Below are 21,557 nucleotides of genomic sequence, written 5' to 3'. Positions count from 1 at the left end.
ATTATCTGAGAGACGAGGGCAACTAGATGAGGTTTTCCTAGAGTCTGGGGAGCCTTCAGACCAGTGATATGCTGGTAAATGTTTAGCAGTTGGCTCTCCAATAAAAAATTCCAAGAGCTTTGATTTGTTTGCTGATCCCTTTGCTAATTTCCATGGTGTAAATATTTCCACCAAGGTAATGTCACTAGACACTGAATTGGGACCAGCTCCAATCCATCACTGCTCCCAGCTGTGTCCCATGCTGTGTGTGGCCAAGAATGGGAATATAGTTAACACACCTCTTGTTAAGTTTTGATTTGAGAAAGAGCACAGAAGTGTGACAGGATCACTCTTGTGTCTGGATATGCTGTCTTGTCTTTTTTAAAAAAGTAATCTTATTTAAGTTTAAAACGTTTTTATTAAAATATAGTTAACATACAATATTTTGTTAGTTTTAAGTGTACATCATAGCAATTTGACACTGAAATACATTATGAAATGATGATGTTAAATCTAGTACCTGTCTGTCCCCACACACTTATTACAATATTATTGACTGTATTGTTTATGCTGTATATTGCATCCCCGTGACTTATTTTATAGCTGGAAGTTTGCACCTCTTAATACCCTTCACCTGTTTTACCCATCCTTCCACCCTCCTTCTGTCTGACAACCATCTGCTTATTCTCTGTCTGTGAATCTGTTTTCGTTTTGTCTTGTTTGTTCATTTGCTTTGTTGTTTTTTAGATTCCATATATAAGTGAGATGATATGGTATTTGTCATTCTCTGACATTTCACTAAGCATAATATCCTCTAGATCCATCCATGTTGTCTCAAATTTCACTCTTTTTTATGGCTGAATCATATTCTCTGTGTGTGTGTGTGTGTTTCACATTGGAAGTGCTGTCTTCTTGATTTAAAATCATGGCAGTGCATTTGGCAAATGCTATTGGCTCAGTCCCTAGGAAAGAAAAATGTACCAGGGGATGTTCTAGGATGACAGGGAGGGTGCAGTTAGGATTTTGGATTTAGAAACATAGTTTTCCAGCTCAACAGTGTGCCCAGGTTTTTCAAATCATTGTGCCTCTGAGATGCTATATTGGATAATGTTAAACCTGAATTTTTGGCATTAGAGGTGAGTCCATGTCTCAGATCCACTGCTTCCTGGCAGAAGGGTCTTGCACAGGTTGCCAGCCTCTCTGAGGCTGTTTTCTCATCTATAAAATGTGAGCAGTGGTACCTCCTTCGCAGAGTCTGCTGCTGCTGCTGCTGCTAAGTCGCTTCAGTTGTGTCCAACTCTGTGCGACCCCAGAGACGGCAACCCACCAGGCTCCCCTGTCCCTGGGATTCTCCAGGCAGTAACACTGGAGTGGGTTGCCATTTCCTTCTCCAATGCAGGAAAGAGAAAAGTGAAAGTGAAGTCACTCAGTCGTGTCCGACTCCTAGCGACCCCATGACTGCAGGCTACCAGGCCCCTCCATCCATGGGATTTTCCAGGCAAGAGTACTGGAGTAGGGTGCCATTGCCTTCTCCGTCACAGAGTCTAGGGTGGACTAAATGAGGTCATACATGTAAAATGCTCAGCACTGTGCCTGCTGTTATTGCTGAAATTAGTCCTTCTCAATCTTGAGTAGCAAATCAGGTCCAAAGAATCTAGGTTTTCCCCTGATGTTCTCAAAGGTTGCTTATTTCCCCATCCCGTGTTTGGCTGAGAATCACCCTTAACTGGACCTTTCCCCTTGCCAAGTCACTGCCCTGCCCTATTTTAATCTGAGTCCCCCTCTTCATTCTCAGAACACGTTATTTTTCTTTTATTTATTTTTAATTGGAGGATAATTGCTTTACAACATTGTGTTGGTCTCTGCTGTACGTCAGCATGAATCAAGCGGGGCAGAGTGCCCCAGGGCTACCCTCTTTGCTCAGGATGCAGGTATGTCTGTCTTGGCTCCCTCTATAACTTAGGGGGCAGAGTGGAAGGATTGGGTCATCTAGTGTTTTCTGACCAAGGCTTGTGCTTACATCGGAGGTGTGAGCTGAGGACTATAAAATCCGATTTTCTCCATCTCCTTTCCATGTAGCAACCTTGTAGCACTCAAAAATTGGTTCTGAAACATGAAGCAGTGAGGAAATGATACTGTGGACTTCCCTTGTGGTTCAGCTGGTAAAGAATCCGCCTGCAATGCGGGAGACCTGGGTTCGATCCCTGGATAGGGAAGATCCCCTAGAAAAGGGAAAGGCTACCCACTCCAGTATTCTGGCCTGGAGAGTTCCATGGACCGTATAGTCCCTGGGGTTGCAAAGAGTCGGACACGACTGAGTGACTTTCACTTTCTTTGTCTAAAAGTGAAACACTAAGTGTGCCTTGGGGGCAACTGGTTATTTCATCATGGGGTCCACAAAAAAAAAAATTTTTTTTCATCTGAGTAGACATTACCCTGTCCCATGATTGAAACCACAGGGTTGCTGCTTAGATCTAACAGACCAAGGGTTTATGCAGTTTTCCTTTAAAGGGCCAGAGAGTAAATATTTTAGGCTTCGTGGGCCACAGCGTCTCAATTCAGCTCTGCTATTAAAGTGTGAAAGCAGCCGTAGATGATTTGTAATGAGTGAGCGTGGCTGTGTTCCAAGAAAATTTTATTTACAAAAACAGGTGCATGTGGCCTGTGGGCTGAGGTTTGCCAACTGGGTAGCTACTGAGAATAACGGGAAAGAGTCTGAGCATTAGAGATGGGAGTATGTGGACCTAGCTCTGCTGCTTTCTGGCTCTGGACTTGGGTGAGTCACTCAGTACGGGGCTGGAGTGTATACTCACTGGCTGTCAGGAGAGTCTGTGGTTATGGTATCCCTGGAGAGTGTGGTGCTGGGCACGAGCTGCTGCTGTTTCTACTTGTTGCCCCTTTGCCTTGGCCACTCTTTTGACAGCAGGGGCTGTTGGGAACGATCATAGGCCCATAGGCTAGTTGGAAGTTCATTTGCTTATTTTCCAAGCATGACATCTAAATGAAAAAAATATGCGACCTCCTCTAGCTGTGGAGAAGGTCACCGTTGCTGCCAAGTGCTATGGCTTTCACAGCTGAGTAGGTAAACAGTGCAACTGAGCGGAACCAGTTAGACAAGTCAAGCCAAAAATAAAGATAAGGTTAAATATCGACTTCATTAGACTCAGCCTGCATTGCAGCTTCTATAGCAAAGACTATGCTGATTGGCAGGGAAGGGTGTGACCAGCGAATCCCACCTACTCAAGGCCCTGTTGTTCATTCTTTAGGAAAGCGTTCTCATCCAGCCATGTGCTCTGGGCCTGGCACTGTGCTTGGTGGCAGGAAGTGCAGAGATAGAGCTGATACCCTTCTCACCCTGCAGGAATCACAGTCCAGTAAAGGGAAGAGGAAGGCAGTGTGAGCAACCTAGGTGCAGAGCAGGTGTGGCTGTCCGTCACCTAACCCAGCAAAGTCAGGCGTCTCTGGCATCCTTTGGTTCTAGGGCCTGGCTCTGCTTCCCTAATCCTGCTGCCTGCTCCAGCCTGCTTACAAGCTCATTCTGAACTCTTTTGTCCATTCATTCTTTAAATACATTTGAATGTATATTATGTGCCAACAAGTAAGACAAGATCCCTGTTCTCATGAATCTTAAGGGCTAATTGAAGAAACACACAAGTATTTACAAAATAATGCAATAAGGTTGAGACACATAGCTCCGTGAGTTAATACTTTTTAGAAATGAACTAGACAAGGAGGATTTCCATGACGTGTGTGTCTATGTTTGTACACATGTAGGTTATTTTATATAGAAATGGGAGCAAACTACACATGTATACTGCTCCTTCCCTTCTGTTCCATTCCACTCTCCTCTCTTCCTTCTCTTCTCTTTCTGATGGATTCCTTTCTGATATCTCATCCAATCCGAGTATTCTCAGCCTGACTTAAGTACATGTTTAGGAAATAGGGCCAAAGCATTAGTAACATATCAATACGCACAAATACACAGTTAGAATAAGAAAAATTGGAGGTTTTTAACCCACACTGGGAGATATAGCTTTCATTTCAACTTGTGAATTTTGAAATTGTAAATTTTTCTGTAGTATTTACCTTTTCCCTTAGGAATTCTTTTCTTCTGCCTTCCACTTTTTATTTTGAAAAATTTCAAACCTATGGTAAAGTTGGAAAAGAATGAACATTCATATATTCCTTACCTAGATTCACCATTTGTTAACATTGTGCTTCATTTGCTTTCTCTCTTTCTCTCTATAATCTTTTATTTTGTTGAATATTTAACTTTTATTTTTGACAGTAAATTGTAGACATCACGACACTTTACCCTTAAGTATTTTAGCTTGCCCTTCCCAAGAACAAGGAAATTCTCTTTCTGAGCCGTAAAACCATTATCATACCAAACAAATGTAACACTGACACAGTAATATTTTCTAATATACAGTCAGCATTCAAATTTCCTAACAGTCTCAAAAAAAGTCTTTGATGGTTGTTTCTTTTTAATCCATGACCAAATAAGGATCATGCTTTGCATTTAGTTCTGTGTCTCTGAAGAAAAAGATTAAGCGTGCATGGTGTCATGACCGACTCTTTGAGACCCCACGGACTGTAGTCCGTCAGGCTCCTCTGTCCATGGGATTTCCCCGGCAAGAATGCTGGAGTGAGTTGCCATTTCCTTCTCCAGGGGTTCTTCTGCTTCCATTCCATTTTTAGTGTCTTTCATAATGCTAACAGCTTTTTTAAACGGCAATTAAAATTTTGTTTGTTTGTTTATCTTTGACTGTGCTAGGTCTTTGTTGCTGCACTTGGGCTTTCTCTAGCTGTGGCAAGTGGGGGCTGCTCTCTGGTTGTGGTTCTTGGGCTGCCCATTGTGGTGGCTTCTCTTGTGGACCACAGGCTCTGGGCACGTGGGCTCTGTAGTTGTGCGACAGACCACTGGCTTCGTTGCCCCTCAGCATGTGAAGTCTTCCTATGCGAGGGATTGAACCTGTGTCCCCTGGATGGCCAGGGAAGTCCCCAATGCTAACAGTTTTGAAGAATCCAGGACACTTTATGTTGAAGAGTGTCCCACACATGGAGTTGTCTGTTTCTTTGCTATAAGGTTCAGGTTTAACATTTTAGAAAGACTACTGCATAGGGAATGCTGTTTCCCTCTCATTAAGTCACATTCAGGAGTGTAATATAAATTTGGCCTGTTTACTAGTGGTGTTAACTTTGACCACTAGTTAAAGGTGGTATCTGTCAGATCAACCAATCTGAATCTCCCCCACTCTCCCTATGTAATTAATAAGTATTCTGTCAGATGACACTTGGAGAACTGTAAATATCTTGTTCCCAACAGTTTTTCACCCAGTGTTTTCAGCATCTGTGGTCGACACTGACTGAATCAGTTATTATACTGGTGGTTGCAAAGTGATGTTTTTTTAATTCTGTGCTTTTACCTTGTTAGCTGGCACTTTTCTGTGAAGAGCAGCCTTCCCATACTTTTTTTTTTTTTTTTTAGAAGCAATGACAACAGCTTTATTGAGATATAGTTCATATATCATGAGTCATCCTTTTAAAGTATACAAGTCAGTAATATTTAGTACATTCACAGAGTTGTGCAACCTTCAACACTAATTTCAGAACATTTTCATAAAGTATGGATTCTTTTTATTCTTTGGGTTTTGATTCATTGCTATCTTTTTCTTTTAACTAAATATATTTTAAATGAGGTATGATTTACACCGGAGAAGGCAATGGCACCCCACTCCAGTACTCTTGCCTCAAAAATCCCATGGACGGAGGAGCCTGGTGGGCTGCAGACCATGGGGTCGAGAAGAGTCAGACACGACTGAGTGACTTCACTTTCACTTTTCACTTTCATGCATTGGAGAAGGAAATGGCAACCCACTCCAGTGTTCTTGCCTGGAGAATCCCAGGGACGGGGCAGCCTAGTGGGCTGCCGTCTATGGGGTCGCACAGAGTCGGACACGACTGAAGTGACTTAGCAGCAGCAGCAGCATGATTTACACACGGTGAGATGTATAGATATTAAGTGTAAGATTTGATTAGTTTTGACAAATGCACTTGCCTATATAGCTCCCTCTCTATTAAGATATAGAACCTATCCATTATCACCAAAAGCTTCTTTGGCCCCTTCCCAGTCAGCACTGAATTATTTCTTCATTATCCTGTTAGATGTTTGAATTGTCCCAAATGTTGGCAATGAAAAAGCCCTATCTAGCTCGCTCTGGTCTGTCTGTTGTGTCCCCTTGATCTTTGAGCACTTTCTTGCTTTCTGGCACAAGAAAGCGTTTTGTCTTATTATTAGTTGTTGTTATTATTGTTTTTAACAGCTGAAAATATCCCGTGTCAAAACTAGTTTAATAATTTCTCCACTGGTGGACTTCAGATAGTTTCTGTATCCTCTTAGAAAAATCCTGCAGCAAACATCTTGGAACACATATTCTTGTACCACTTGCGTAAATATTTTTGTTGACTAGAGCTCTGGAAGTTCTATTTCTAGGTCAAAGATACGCACATTTGAATTTTTGATTGCTATTGCCAAATTCTGCCTTCCCCTCTTAAAAAGCCATGTTAATTAAGCTTCCATAAACAGTGGTGGTTTCCCCGCTATGTTACCAATGCTGACGTTTATGCCTGTCTGTGTGTATGGTGGTGCAGGCTTTGAATCTGAACTTAACCTTGAGTAAGGCGAACATTCAAACCATAGATTCCCCTTTTTGGTTCCAAGACCTGTTTTGATTTGTATAGAAATGAAATCTCTCCTCAAAGGAAAGGTTCAATCCAAGGAGAAATTTTTGCCATTCTCTGTCATTCAGTTTCAAATTCACCATTATTACCAACTTTTGTGGGGGACATCTTTATAGTTTTTGTTCTGCATTAAATGAACATGGGAAATAGATGAAGAGAGGGATTTTTGTGATGAAGACATTGCCCCCAAGGCTTCTGGTCCTCTTGGAAAGTCTTTGTAAAATTTGATTCAGAGTTATTGCTCTGCATTTCTACCCTGGGGTAACTGTTGGAATTGATTTTTATTTTGCAGTGAACCTCGATGATTCTATGTTTGGGGTAGCAGGTTTTTCTTAGTGTACATTTGTGTGTGTGTGTATGTGTGTGTGTATGAGGGAGGCAGAGAGCACTCTCTGACATGACATCAGGTAGTAAATATATTCTGTTTTTATTAATATTTTCAATATTAGACCTTAGGTTAAATGCCTTTGTGGATGACTTGTAACTTTTCTTTCTTTTTTAAGGTTGAAGAAATTGTTTGAAAGCTATTTTAAAGTTATTATCTCTTTGCTAAAGTTCCCTATTTCGGTTTTCCTTACAGGTATTTGAAGCTGTGATTTCATGGATCAATTATGAGAAAGAGACCCGTTTAGAGCACATGGCAAAACTGATGGAACATGTCCGTCTCCCTCTCTTGCCGAGGGATTACCTCGTCCAGGTGAGTGCTGGGTGAAGAATCAAGTGCTTCCCTGGTCAGCCCGGCCTCTAGGAGTAGCAGTGGGCAACACTGGTTGTATGGAATGGTGAGGAGTTTCATGGGTCTTTGGTGTGGAGTGAGGGCACTGAGCCACTGATCCTCAGTGTGAGGATGTGTTAGTGTAAGGTTTAAGAGCATAGGTTTGAGAATGAGACACTTAGGTTTAGTTCCTCCTCTCCCACTTCTTAGCTTGGAGTCTCAGTTTCTTTTTCTCTAGCAGGGAAATTGTACTACAGCCCAGTGGGGTTGTTATGTGGACCAAGGAGTTGTAAGTATGTAGTTCAGGTGTTTAGCATGGAGCCCAGGGACAACATGTGTTCAACAGAAGTTAGCTGCTGCTGTTGTACAGGACTTCAGCTAGGAGGGGCATTTCTATGTTCATGTTTCTATGTTCCCTTTTTGCTTCATGTTAGGCAACTTGGGGCCTAATTCAGAACATAAAAGCCAGCTCTTCACAGCTGCCTGGATTACATACTGCATATATGGGCTTGCCAGGTGGCTCAGTGGTAAAGAATCCGCCTGCCACTGTAGGAGACACAGGAGATGTGGGTTCGATCCCTGGGTCAGGTAGATCCCCTGGGGGAGGGCATGGCTACCCACTCCAGTATTCTGGCCTGGAGAATCCTCATGGACAGAGGAGCCTGGTGGGCCCATTCCGTGGGGTCGCAGAGAGTCGGACATGACTGAGTGAGCACACACTGCTTCGTCTAAAACATGGCGCCATATGTTTTTTCATTTAATCCTATAACAACCCTGTGAGCAGAGGTTATAACCCTCTTTTTACAAATGTGGGCTTTGAGGCTTATGGAGGTTGGGATTTACGCAGAGTCTCCAGCTAATAGGTAGGTGGCAGGGTCAGGATTCAAATCCATGTCTGTCTGGCTCCAGAGCACCCCACATTCCCTAAGCAGGCGCCACCTTTAATACTCTCTGTTCTGTTTGTGCATTACACAACTGACTTTGTAGCATAAGTGGCATTAGATGTTTTCCAAATAGGCAGAAGATAAAACTTAATAGATAAACAACAAGTGTCAAGGCAGAAGGCCAGCTCAGCCGTTCTCAGGAAGTCTCTGGGAGGAATGGCAGGCGTAAAGCAAGGATAAGAGGAGGCTCAGTATCCAGCGGCAGAGCTCTGTCACTTGGCCATAAGACGCCGGGTAAATCCTCAACCTTTTTAAGCCTCTGCCTTCTCATCTGGTGAAAAGAGCCCCTGCCCTTATAGGATCATTTGAGGATCAAATGAGATAAATCACGTAAAGCCGAATATCCAGCGTTCAGTGATACTACTACTCTCGTCACACCACTGCTGCTGTTGGCACTAGTGGGAGACAGTATCCTTACCAGCCCTTGTAAAGTCCTCAGTTTGTGACAGTGTTGACCACAGGCCTCAGAGGTCAGTGGAATGTTCTCTGTATGTCTGAACCTCAGCCCTCTTCTCAGGGTGTTGAGCCAATCACTCAGTCATGTCCGACTCTTTGCAGTCCCGTGGACTGTAGCTCGCCAGCTTCCTCTGTCTGTGGAATACTCTAGGTGTGAATACTGGAGTGGGTTGCCATTTCCTTCTTCAGGGGTCTTCCCAACACAGGGATTGAACCCGGGTCTCTTGTATTGCAGGCAGATTCTTTACTTTCTTGGCCACCAGGGAAGCCCAGGGGCCAGAGTGCATACTCAATAACCTTCAGACGTGCCCTGCGTTTTACACTGTGGATGGTACCACTGCCACCTGGTGGTCACACATTCTTCCTGTAGGAGAGGCCCCCTCAGCAGAGGAACCAAACCCACCCCAGCTCCCAGTGTCGGAACCAAGCCTCCCACGGAGTGGGCCCAGCCACCTGTAGAGGTGGATGCTTGGCCTCCAGCACAGTCTCACCTGCACAGGGACCAAGGGCAGCCCGTGGCATTGGGTTCTGGAGAAAGCTAAAGGGCCTTAGAGAACCCATACTCACCACCTCCATCTGGTGCCTGCAAGGGAAACTTAATGAAGACTTTAGGAAATAGTTCCTGGGTTATTAGGGCAAGGTCAGGTTTAGGTCTGGAGAAGAAGGAAGACAGAGACAATGAGCGTGAGATCTGTGATGTGGGACTATTTTTTTAAGGGTTTTTTTTTCAGAACACCTTCGGAAGGAGATATTTCATTAACACTCATTTGACCTTGAAATGTCAAACAGTTCTAACCACTGAGGATGACTGATGGAGGAAGAGAGAAAGGAAAGCTCTGGGCAGACTTGTACCAATATTGATTCCTAGGGGAGGTGTTTTTTTTTGGTTGTTTTTGGTTGGTTTTTTTAAAATAGCTAACATTTATTAGGTTTTCATTAAGTATTTAAAAATATTGTGCCAAGTGTATAACATGGTATATCTTATTTAAAAATTTGTTCTTGTCATAAAATATGTATGATATAAACTTCATCCTTTTAACCATTTGAAGGGTATAGTATAGTGGCATTAATTGCATTTATTGTACTCTACAACCATCACCATACCCATTTCTAAAACTTTTTCATCATCCCAGATTGAAACTCTGTACACATAAGTACTCTCTGAATGAGTGCTTTGGGAGAAGTAGCTACTCATGCATTTTTCCTTCTTCCCAAGCTTTCCTCTCCCACCCTTAAAAATTTTTTTAACTGACCCTAAATGTTTATGATTTGTCCCAATTCGCCTTAGGCCCTCAGTGGGACAAAAAAAAAACCTTCCCAGAAAAGGGAGTGTTCCTGGGGATTGTCTGTGGGGAAGGAGGCATCCAGAGGTAACAGAGGTGTTTTCACTGACCCTCCTTTTCCTGGCATTTCTGACACTGCTCTGCAGATGATGGCCCTGGCCACATTCCCATTCCTAGTTACAGGTAAGGACCCAGGAGAGGCTCAGTCAGGCCTGTGCATGACCACTCCAGGGCTGAGAGAGTTGAGATGGAAAGGCCCTTCTCATTCTCTGACCAGACCTGAGGGCTCATGGTCAGAACCCTTGTTTTGATCATCATTTTCTCCCCTGAGGTTCAGCACTGAGCTGCTGAACCAGGAGACGTTCAATCACTGTCAGCTGCTGAAAGGAACTGACCTTTGCCGATAACTCCCAAACACTCCAGCAAAGAAAACATGAAGTAGCCTTCAAGGATCACACTACCCCTTACAAACATGTCATGTAGCAATCTGACCTATACCCAAGGGCAGAGATTTGAGAGTTGGGATACCAACATGGTTCATGCTTAGCTTTGTGCATGAAATATTTAGGCTTAAGTCCTTTCATTCCCACTAACAGTGCAGGAGTGTTCCCTTTTCTCCACACACTCTCCAGCATTTATTGTTTGTAGACTTTTTGATGATGGCCATTCTGACCAGTGTGAGGTGATATCTCATTGTAGTTTTGGTTTGCATTTCTCTAATAATGAGCGATGTTGAGCCTCTTTTCATGTGTTTGTTAGCCGTCTGTTTGTCTTCTTTGGAGAAATATCTATTTATGTCTTTTTCCCACTTTTTGATTGGGTTGGTTGTTTTTCTGGCATTGAGTTGTGTGAATTGCTTGTATAGTTTGGAAATTAATCTTTTGTCAGTTGTTTCATTTGCTATTATTTTCTCCCATTCTGAAGGTTGTCTTTTCACCTTGCTGAGTTTCCTTTGCTGTGCAAAAGCTTTTCCGTTTAATCAGGTCCCACTTGTTTACTTTTGTTTTTATTTCCATTACTCTAGGAGGTGGGTCATAGAGGATCTTGTTTTGATTTATGTCATCAAGTGTTCCGCCTTTGTTTTCCTTTAAGAGTTTTATAGTTTCTGGTCTTACATTTTGGTCTTAATCCATTTTGAGTTTATCTTTGTGTATGGTGTTAGGAAGTGTTCTAATTTCATTCTTTTACAAGTAGATGTTCAGTTTTCCCAACACCATTTACTGAAGAGGCTGTCTTTGCCCCATTGTACATTCTTGCCTCCTTGGTCAAAAACAAGGTACCCATAGGTGCATGGGTTTATTTCTGGGCTTTCTATCTTGTTCCATTGGTCTATAGTTCTGTTTTTGTGCCAGTACCATACTGTCTTGATGACTGTAGCTTTGTAGTATAATTTGAAGTCAGGAAGATTGATTCCTCCAGCTCCATTCTTTTCCAAGACTGCTTTGGCTATTTGGGGTCTTTTGTGTTTCCATATGGATTGTGAAATTTTTTCTTCTAGTTCTGTGAAAAATGCCATTGGTAAGTTGATAGGGATCACATTGAATCTGTAGATTGCATTTGGTAGTATAGTCATTTTCACAATATTGATTCTTCCTACCCAAGAACATGGACTATCTCTCCATCTGTTTATGTCATCTTTGATTTCTTTCATTAGTGTCATCATTTTCTAAGTAAAGTTCTTTTGTCTCCTTCAGTAAGTTTATTCCCAGATATTTAATTCTTTTCGTTGCAATGGTGAATGGATTGATTCCTTAATTTCTCTTTCTGATTTTTCATTGTTAGTATATAGAAATGCAAGTGATTTCTGTGTATCGATTTTGTATCCCACAACTTTGCTAAATTCACTGATTAGCTCTAGTAATTTTATGATAGTATCTTTAGGGTTTTCTGTGTACAGTATCATGTCATCTGCAAACAGTGAGAATTTTACTTCTTTTTTTCCAATTTGGATTCCTTTTATTTCTTTTTCTTCTCTGATTGCTGTAGCTAGGACTTCCAGAACTATGTTGAATAATAGTGGTGAAAGTGGACACCCTTGTGTTGTTCCTGATCTTAGGGGGAATGCTTTCAGTTTTTCACCATTGAGAATAATGTTTGCTATAGGCTTATCATATATGGCCTTTACTAGGTTCCTTCTATTCCCATTTTTTGAAGAGTTTTAATCATAAATGGGTGCTGAATTTTGTCAAAGGCTTTTTCTGCATCTATTGAGATTATCAAATGTTTTTTATCATTCAGTTTGTTAATATGGTGTATCACATTGATTGATTTGCATATATTGAAGAATTCTTGCATTCCTGGAATAAACCCAACTTGATCATGGTGTATGAGCTTTTTGATGTGTTGCTGAATTCTGTTTGCTAAAATTTTGTTGAGGATGTTTGCATCTATGTTCATCAGTGATATTGGCCTGTTGTTTTCTTTTTTGTGTGTTGTCTTTGTCCGGTTTTGGTATCAGGGTGATGGTGGCCTCATAGAATGAGTTTGGAAGTGTTCCTTCCTCTGCAGTTTTTTGAAGGAGTTTTAGAAGGATAGGCATTAGCTTTCTCTAAATGTTTGGTAGAATTCTCCTGTGAAGCCATTTGGTCTTGGGGTTTTGTTTTTGGGAGGATTTTTCATCGCAGATTCAATTTCAGTGCTTGTAATTGGGTTGTTCATAATTTCTATTTCTTCCGTGTTCAGTCTTGAAAGATTGAACTTTTCTACGAATCTGTTGATTTCTTCCAGATTATTCATTTTTTTTTTTGCCATGTAACTGCTTTTGCTGCATCCCATAGGTTTTGAATTGTGTTTTCATTGTCATTTGTTTCTAGAAGTTTTTTGATTTCCCTTTTTATTTCTTCAGTAACCTGTTGGTTATTTAGAAATGTGTTGTTTAATCTCCATGTGTTTGTGTTTCTTACAGTTTTTTTTTCAGGTAATTGATTTCTAGTCTCATGGCATTGTGGTCAGAGAAGATCCCTGGTACAATTTCAATTTTCTTAAATTTACTGAGGTTTGATTTGTGACCCAAGATGTGGTCTATCCTGGAGAATGTTCCATGTGCACTTGAGAAGAAGTATTCTTCTGCGTTTGGATGGAATGTCCTGAAGATATCAGTGAGATCCATCTCCTCCAATGTATCATTTAAGACTTGTCTTTCCTTATTACAGAGAAGGCAATGGCACCCCACTCTGGTACTCTTGCCTGGAAAATTCCATGGACGGGGAGCCTGGTAGGCTGCAGTCCATGGGGTCGCTAAGAGTCGGATGTGACTGAGCGACTTCATTTTCACTTTTCGCTTTCATGCATTGGAGAAGGAAATGGCAACCCACTCCAGTGTTCTTGCCTGGAGAATCCCAGGGATGGGGGAGCCTGGTGGGCTGCTGTCTATGGGGTTGCACAGAGTTGGACATGACTGAAGTGACTTAGCAGCAGCAGTTTCCTTATTAATTTTCTGTTTTGATGATCTGTCCATTGGTGTGAGTGGGGTGTTCAGAGTCTCCTACTATTATTGTGTTACTGCCAGTGTCTTCCTCTTGGATTTATCCCTTGATCGTTATGTAGTGTCCTTCCTTATCTCTTGTAATCTTCATTATTTTAAGGTCTGTTTTGTCTGATATGAGGATTACTACTCCAGCTTTCTTTTGCTTCCCATTTGCATGGAATGTATTTTTCCATCCTCTCACTTTCAGTCTATATGTGTCTTTAGGTCTGAAGTGGGTTTCTTGTAGACAGCATATATATCGGTCTTGTTTTTGTATCCATTCAGCCAGTCTGTGTCTTTTGGTTGGAACATTTAATCCATTTACATTTAAAGTAATTATTGATATACATGTTCCTATTGCCATTTTCTTAATTGTTTGGGGTTGATTTTGTAGATCTTTTTTCTTCTCTTGTATTTCTTGACTATGTAAGGTCCTTTAACATTTGTTGTAAAGCTGGTTTGGTGGTACTGAATTCTCTTGATGTTTGCTTGTCTGAAAAGCTTTTTATTTCTCTATCAATTTTGAATGAGATCCTTGCCAGGTACAGCAATCTTGGTTGTAGATTTTTCTCTTTCAGCACTTTAAATATATCCTGCCATTCCCTTCGGGCCTGCAGAGTTTCTACTGAAAGTGTATAGGGTTTCTGTTAAGTGTATGGGGTTTCCCTTTATGTTGCTTGTTGCTTTTCCTTTGCTGCTTTTAATATTCTTTCTTTGTGTTTAGTTTTTGTTAGTTTGATTAGTATGTGTCTTGGCATGTTTCTCCTTGGGCTTATCCTGTATGGGACTCTTTGTGCCTCTTGGACTTGATTGACTATTTCCTTTTCCATGTTGGGAAAATTTTCAAAATTTTCTCATACCTTTTCTTCTTTTTTTTCTTCTGGGACCCCTATAACTCGAATGTTGGTGTGTTTGATACTGTCCCAGAGGTCTCTGAGACTATTCTCAGTTCTTTTCATTCTTTTTACTTTATTCTGCTCTTCAGAAGTTATTTCTGCCATTTTATCTACAGCTCACTGACTTGTTCTTCTGCTTCAGATATTCTGCGATTGATTCCTTCTAGAGTATTTTTAACTTCAGTAATTGTGTTGTCTGTCTTGGTATGTTTATTCTTTAATTCTTCTAGGTCTTTGTTAATTGAATCTTGCATTTTTTTTCCATTTTGTTTTCAAGGTTTTTGATCATCTTTACTATCATTATTCTGAATTCTTTTTCAGGTAGTTTGCGTATTTCCTCTTCATTTATTTGGACTTCTGTGTTTCTAGGTTGTTCCTTCTTTTGTGTAGTATTTCTCTGCCTTTTCATTTTTTTTAAACTTATTGTGTTTGAGGTCTCCTTTTCCCAGGCTTCAAGGTTGAATTCTTTGTTCTTTTTGGTTTCTGTCCTCCTAAGGTTGGTCCAGTAGTTTGTGTAAGCTTCATATAGGGTGAGATTTGTCCTGAGTTTTTGTTTGTTTGTTTATTTTTCCTCTGATGGGCAAGGCTGAATGAGGTGGTAATCCTGTCTGCTGATGATTGGGCTTATATTTTTGTTTTGTTTGTTGTTTAGATGAGGCATCCTGCACAGGGTGCTACTGGTGGTTGGGTGATGCTGGGGCTTGTGTTCAATTGGTTTCCTTTGCATGACTATTTGATACTCCCTAGGGTTAGTTCTCTGGTAGTCTAAGATCTTGGAGTCAGTGCTTCCACTCCAAAGGCTTAGGGCTTGATCTCTTTATAGACTGTTCTCCATGGATTTCCCTTCTTTGCTGAGCTTCAAAGCTGGTTTTCCTAATAGGCAAAGTCCAAGGTCACAAGCAGTAAGTGGAAGAGGCGAGGTGAAAATCCACGTCTGCCTCCCCACCGAGCCTGTGCTCTACACAAACCAGTGCATATGATGACATCCACAAGGAAACAGCACGAAGGGATTGATTTCTTTTGCAGTAGTCAAAATGTCTTTAAGATACCAGGTAGAAAACATTTTCAGTCCACCAGATGCTTATTTAATTTTGAAAAATCAATTTCTATGAAGCTGCTCTGAGAAGTAGTTTTGTGTTTGTTAATGCCTGGTGATATTCTTGAAAAAGTAGAAGCCAACTTCAGGCCATAACAGGTAGAAACTGAGAAGAAAAAGGCTCTTTTCTCTAATACTTGGTCATGAAAACCATGATTCATTCTTGCAAAAATTGTACTGGATCATTACTTACATATCTTACCAAGAGTTCATTCTAGAAGTCATATGAAGGGGAAGACTGATCAAATCAGAAAGTACCTACAGGATGGTAACCAGAATGGTGGGGCTTCTGAACTTCACATAAGGAACAACTGAACTAGCTGGGAAATAGTCAACCTTCCAAGATCTTGGCAGCTGAGAAATAAAAGGCAGAGGGAGGGAGCGTGGAGCAGGAACAGCACCTAGGCATGTGCCCATAGGGGTGGCTGCCTGAGGTTCCCAGGAGCAGAGGGCAAAAAGTCCTGTGACTGGACAAAACATCTTTATTAATCAAAATAGAAACCATTACCATCAACACATTTTTGCCAGTGAGAAATGTTTGTTTATTCCTGTAGCATAAAAATCCATGCTTCAGGATTCAAAGAACTCTTGGAAAGCGTTTTCTGCCTCCTGCTGGTGGTGGAAGTGTTTTCCCTGCAAAAAGTTGTCAAGATGCTTGAAGAAGTGGTAGTCAGTTGGTGAATATGGAGGATGAGGCAAAACTTCATAGCCCAATTTGTTCAACTTTGAAAGTGTTGGTTGTGTGGTGAGTGGTTGTGATTGAGTATTGTTGTGGAGAAGAATTGGGCCCTTTCTGTTGACCAATGCTGGCTGCAGGCATTGCATTTTTGGGTGCATCTCATTGATTTGCTGAGCATACTTCTCAGATGTACTGGTTTCACCAGGATTCATAAAGCTGTAGTGGATCAGACTGGCAGCAGACTACCAAACAGTGACCATGACCTGTTTTTGGTGCAAGTTTGGCTTTGGGAAGTGCTTTGGAGTTTCTTTGTGGTCTAACCACTGAGCTGGTTGTTGCCAGTTGTTATATAAAAGCCACTTTTCATCACACATCACAATCCAATTGAGAAATTCATTGGATGTTCGTTGTTATTGTATAGTATAAGAGACGACGACACTTCAAAGCAATGATTTTTTTTTTTTTTTTTCATTTTTGGTCGGCTCATGAAGCACTCACTTATCGAGCTTTGTCGCCTTTCCAATTTGCCGAACAACCATAGAATGGTCGGCATTGAGATCTTCGGCAACTTCTTATGTAGATGTAAGAGGATCAGCTTTGATGATGGTTCCCAGTTGGTCGTTGTCAACTTCCGATGGCTGGCCACTGTGCTCCTCATCTTCAAGACTCCTGTCTCCTTTGTAAAACTTCTTGAACAATCACTGCACTGTACGTTCATTAGCAGTTCTTAGGCCAAATGCATTGTTGATGTTGTGAGTTGTCTCCACTGTTTTACAACCCATTTTGATCTCAGATCACTCAAATTTGGTTTTTGTCTAACATCATTTCTATAGTCTAAAATAAATATAAATAGCAAGTAATTAGTCATTAGCAAAGAAAATATAAAGCGAGAAATGCACATTAAAATGATGTATAACATAACCACATTTATCTAAGAATGTATTCCAATATCAAACAGCAAAGTTCAGCAGTGCAAAACTGCAATTACTTTTGCACCAACCTAATACATTCCAATCAGGGGGCATGTGGAAAGAAGCCTTAGGGACAATAAATTGTCTTTATATTATTTACATTTACAAGAAAATACAATGTGTGAGGTTGTGGGGTACTTTAATATGCCTGCCTTGCATCTTACAGATGAGGAAACTGAGGATCAGAGGAGGTAAGTAGTAGAGCTGGGATTTGATGCCAGAGCTTCATCACTTACTCCATTGCACTCTTGAGATGCAGGAGGTGGGCACCAGGCCAGAACTCTGGACCTTGGTCTTGGGGTTTGAAACAATGCGATGTGGGAATGGATGAGTGTGGGAGCACAGGAATGTCTCAGCCCAGGGAGATGGCTTGGGAAATGGGGCTGAACTCTGCCCCGGGATCACCTGTGGGTTATTACCTTTAGACAGTTGAAGAAGAAGCTTTGATAAAGAATAACAACACCTGTAAAGACTTCCTCATCGAGGCCATGAAATACCATCTGCTCCCTCTGGATCAGAGGCTCTTGATTAAAAACCCAAGGACCAAGCCCAGGACTCCAGTCAGCCTGCCCAAGGTAAGTCCCAGCCCACTACCAAGAGTTGAGACTGTGACCTGGGAAAATGGCCTTGCACACCTGTCTCCAAGTCTCTCCTCACCCGTGGCTGCCCCGCATCTCAGTTGTATTTACCACCTAGGAGATGGAGTCTGCTGGTTCTTCTCGATTCTGCCGGCACCTCTCATTTCCAGGGTCTTCCTTTCCTAAGAGTGTCAAGGTAACTTTCAGTGTCACCAGGGAGGTTTGAGAAGAACTCAGGCTCTTGTCTTCTTCTCTCTTTCTTGTTTCACACCAGGGTTTGGGCTCTATTTCATTTGGAAGCAGAGGAATGGCTGTGCAAAACTTGACTTAGTGGTGGCTACAGCAATCTTTTCTCTAGGCCATTCTTTGAGTCAGAATAGCCCTAGTCTGGTTTCTCCCCTCATCACAGAGCCAATAGGGACAGTTAGGGCTGCCAGAGGAGAGAAGGGCCCTTGAGGAGCCTGACAGGTAATAAGGCAGGGGAAAGGAATGGGGGAAATGAAAGCATGTGAGGGAGCCAGGGGAAGGGAAGGGTGAGCATAGCAGAGGACCATGATGGAGAGTCTATGCTGGGTGCTGGCTGCTCTGGTTCCCTGTGAGTCCCCTTCTCTCCCTGGTCCTCAGGTCCCTCACCTCCAGAATGAAAAGGATGCTGCAATATATAGTCTGTAAAGTTCTTTCTGGCTTGGCATCTGCATCATCTTTCCAGGATCCTAACATACGAAGTCTATGGGGGAGGTCCCAGCCAACCCAGGAAGAAGGGTGGAGGAGAGGGGTGAGTCATGTTGGCTCATCCATTACAAGCAGGTGAACTCGGGGGTTATGTCGACCCTCGCCTTGCCCTCTCCTTCCCCTTTGCGGTTTGCCTTACTCCTCACCTGCTGCTTCCAGGAAGGGTTTCACAGGGCTCAAGAAGCATGTTGTCCGAGACTCAGTGTTTGGATTTTCCAAGGTTTGCTGCTCCTTCTCTCCATTCTGCTGTGTGACACCAGATCATGGAGAACATAGTGGCTGCAATGTGAATGTCCCAGATAATAATAGAAGCATCTGGCATTATTGAGTACTTACTGTGCACCAAGCAGTGAACTGAAGGCATCACATAGAAGGTAGAAGTAATTGTCCTAGTTCAGCAAGGAGGAAGCTGAAGGCCAGAGATATTAAGGAATTTGCCTAAAGTCCACACAGCTAATGTTGTAGAACCTGATTTTGATTTGTGTTTTTCTCCCCCTCCAAACCTATTCTTGAACCCATACCATCCTGCACCTGCTCCACCTTTGTAAACCTGAGAGTTTTACCTACCTGTTTGCCACCTGTTGCCAGTGCTGGCTAGAAGGGCAACTACAGGGCATGGACTGCTGTCTGATAGACCATTTGCCTTACTGCATGTTGATGTGTTTTGTTTTGTTGGAATATTGCATTGAAATGTTTTCATGTTTTTCAAAGTGAAAATAACTTTATTATAGAAATATGTGTTCATTGTAGGTTATTAAAAGGATACTGCAATTTGGAAATAAAGTAAAAACCACCTGAAACCCCTCCACCCAGGGACAATGACTTTGGTGAATTTTCTTCTGGACATATCTCTGCACACTTATTCACAAATAAATCAAAACACACACTTTTAGATAAATGGACTCTTGCTAACGGATTGAAATCTTTTTGTCTACTCAACCAAGTGTCACAGACTACTTTCAGTGTTATCAGTATGGGTAAAACCAGCATTTAAATTGTAATGGAGTACAGCATTTAATTATATTTATGTACTGTTATATATGTAACTATATTGATGGGCCTTTCAATAATTTCCAGTTTTAGATATCTAAACATTTACGTGTCAGATGTCCTTTTAAAGAGGGCATCTTGTTTTGGTTTGCTTTTCTTTAGTTGTGAGTAAGGTTAATCTTGGTTTCATGGGATTTTTGGCATTTATTTTGGGTGGGGCATGGAACTTCTCTGTTCATGTCCTTTTCCCATTTTTTTTTTTTTTGTTGGACTGTATTTTTTTTTTTTATTAATGGTTTTTAGATGTGCTTTTAAAAGAGTTTAGGTCTTTGTATGTATTTTAATATTTTTTTCTTAGTTTTCAGTTTGTCTCTAAATTTGTTTATAACATTTTGAAATCCTGAAAAAATAATAGGTAGTCAAATTGATCTATCTTCTGCTTGATGCACTTAGAATTGGTTTTTGTGCAAGGAGTGAGAGTAGGAATTCAGCTTTGTTTGTATGGTAAGTCATGAGCCAGTTGCCTCAAAGTTATTTTATTCAAAAGTCTTCCTCTTTCCGATGGACTTGAATGTCACCTTCGATTATGGTCTGAATTTCCACCAGCTTTGTTTCTGAAGAATACTGATTCTAAGGTACACTGTTGTATTGTTTTGTGTGCAGGCTGTTTCTTACACCCTGGGTTTTCAGCTGGCCTTGTTGCTTGTCTGTGACTTTTCTCTTTGGAAGCTGAGTTTCTCATCCTTTCTGGTATCAGGGTAATGATGTGTTTTCCCGGTGAGTGTATTCTGGAGCTAATAAGTGGTGCATCACTGGCCCATTTTCTTTGTGTGGTAACCATAGCCAGTGACCTCTCCTTTTTCTAGGCTCCCCATCTGGGTGTTACGACATACACCCACAAAAAAACAGTTTTGAAAATCAAAGCCAAGTTTGTGTCTGGGTCTGAACTAAACAGCCTGACCCCCGGCCTCAGCAACATACCTTGTGCCCCTTCCCAGATACTTTGTGTATAGTTGAGCAGAGTCCACCCCTTGTTTCAGGAAGCCAAAGATGTCCCCATGTTGCCTCTACTCCTTGAGAACCATTTATTTTCCAATGAAATGTTTAGATTTCTGGGCACATAGCCTTCTACAGGCGACTGGAACCATGATTTCCTTTGAATCTGTTGAAGGGATTTAAAAAAAAAAAGGGCATGGCTACTCTTTGCCTCATTGTTCCCCCAACTTTAATCCTTGAATGATGTAAGATTGTTTTGTCCACCCTGCTTCTCAAACTCTTACTCCTGTCACCACTGTGTGGGCACTTATGTTAACAAGATCCCTGCTGCAGGGTTGAGGAATGGGGTGTGCTGAGGGGAGCTGTCACTGTGAAGATTACAGACTGTGCTCATTAAATTGTGACAGTAGTAGGTCAGTGTAGTCATATCCCTACTTTACAGAGTTTACTCAGACAGGTTAAGTAACTTGCCCAGTTACACAGCTAGAAAGTATAGAGCTGGGGTTTTAACAAGGTCTGTTCCATTACAAATTCTTGTGCCAAACTGCTTCTAGGAACAGGTTGTCAGGTTTTGGTGACAGGTGAAAAAAGATTCTTTTCTTTCTCCTCCTTTTATTTTTTTTCTTTTTCCTTCTTTCCCTGCTTCTGTTTACTCTTTCTTCTCACCTTCCCTTCATTTTTCCTTTCTTTTTTTCTTTTTCTTTCTCAGCAAGATATTCTTTCATTACAGCACTATAATATCTCATTCATCTTATTAAGAGATGCATTTCTAATACATTTATTTCTTTAAGTCAAGACTTTATATTTTTAGCACGCTTTTAGATTCATAGCCAAATTGAGGGGAAGGTAGAGATTCCCCGTGTACCTTCTTCCCCTACAGTGTGTAGCTTCCCTCATTATCAATATCCCAGATCATTTTCTTTTAGGTTTATTGAGGCATAATAATTTATTCACAGTAAAATTTGCTTTTTTGGGGGGATGCAGTGTGATGAATTTTGACAACTATACACAGTCATATAACCATCATCTTCA

General features: G+C 41.4%; 1 protein-coding gene across 4 annotated transcripts in view; it reads left to right on the top strand.

Annotated features, from left to right (window-relative positions):
* KLHL3 (kelch like family member 3) overlaps positions 1-21,557 on the top strand; it is a 276,969-nt gene that overhangs the window by 226,347 nt on the left and 29,065 nt on the right. For all 4 annotated transcript variants that reach the window (XM_059888747.1, XM_059888748.1, XM_059888749.1 and 1 more), the window contains 2 exons: positions 7,304-7,420; positions 17,655-17,804. In XM_059888747.1, the coding sequence (XP_059744730.1) occupies positions 7,304-7,420; positions 17,655-17,804 (267 nt within the window). The remainder of the gene's footprint in view (positions 1-7,303; positions 7,421-17,654; positions 17,805-21,557) is intronic.

Source organism: Bos taurus, chromosome 7, assembly GCF_002263795.3.
Source record: "Bos taurus isolate L1 Dominette 01449 registration number 42190680 breed Hereford chromosome 7, ARS-UCD2.0, whole genome shotgun sequence".
In the NCBI taxonomy this organism is placed as follows: Eukaryota; Metazoa; Chordata; class Mammalia; order Artiodactyla; family Bovidae; genus Bos; species Bos taurus.
This window is presented reverse-complemented; position numbering and strand designations above follow the sequence as displayed.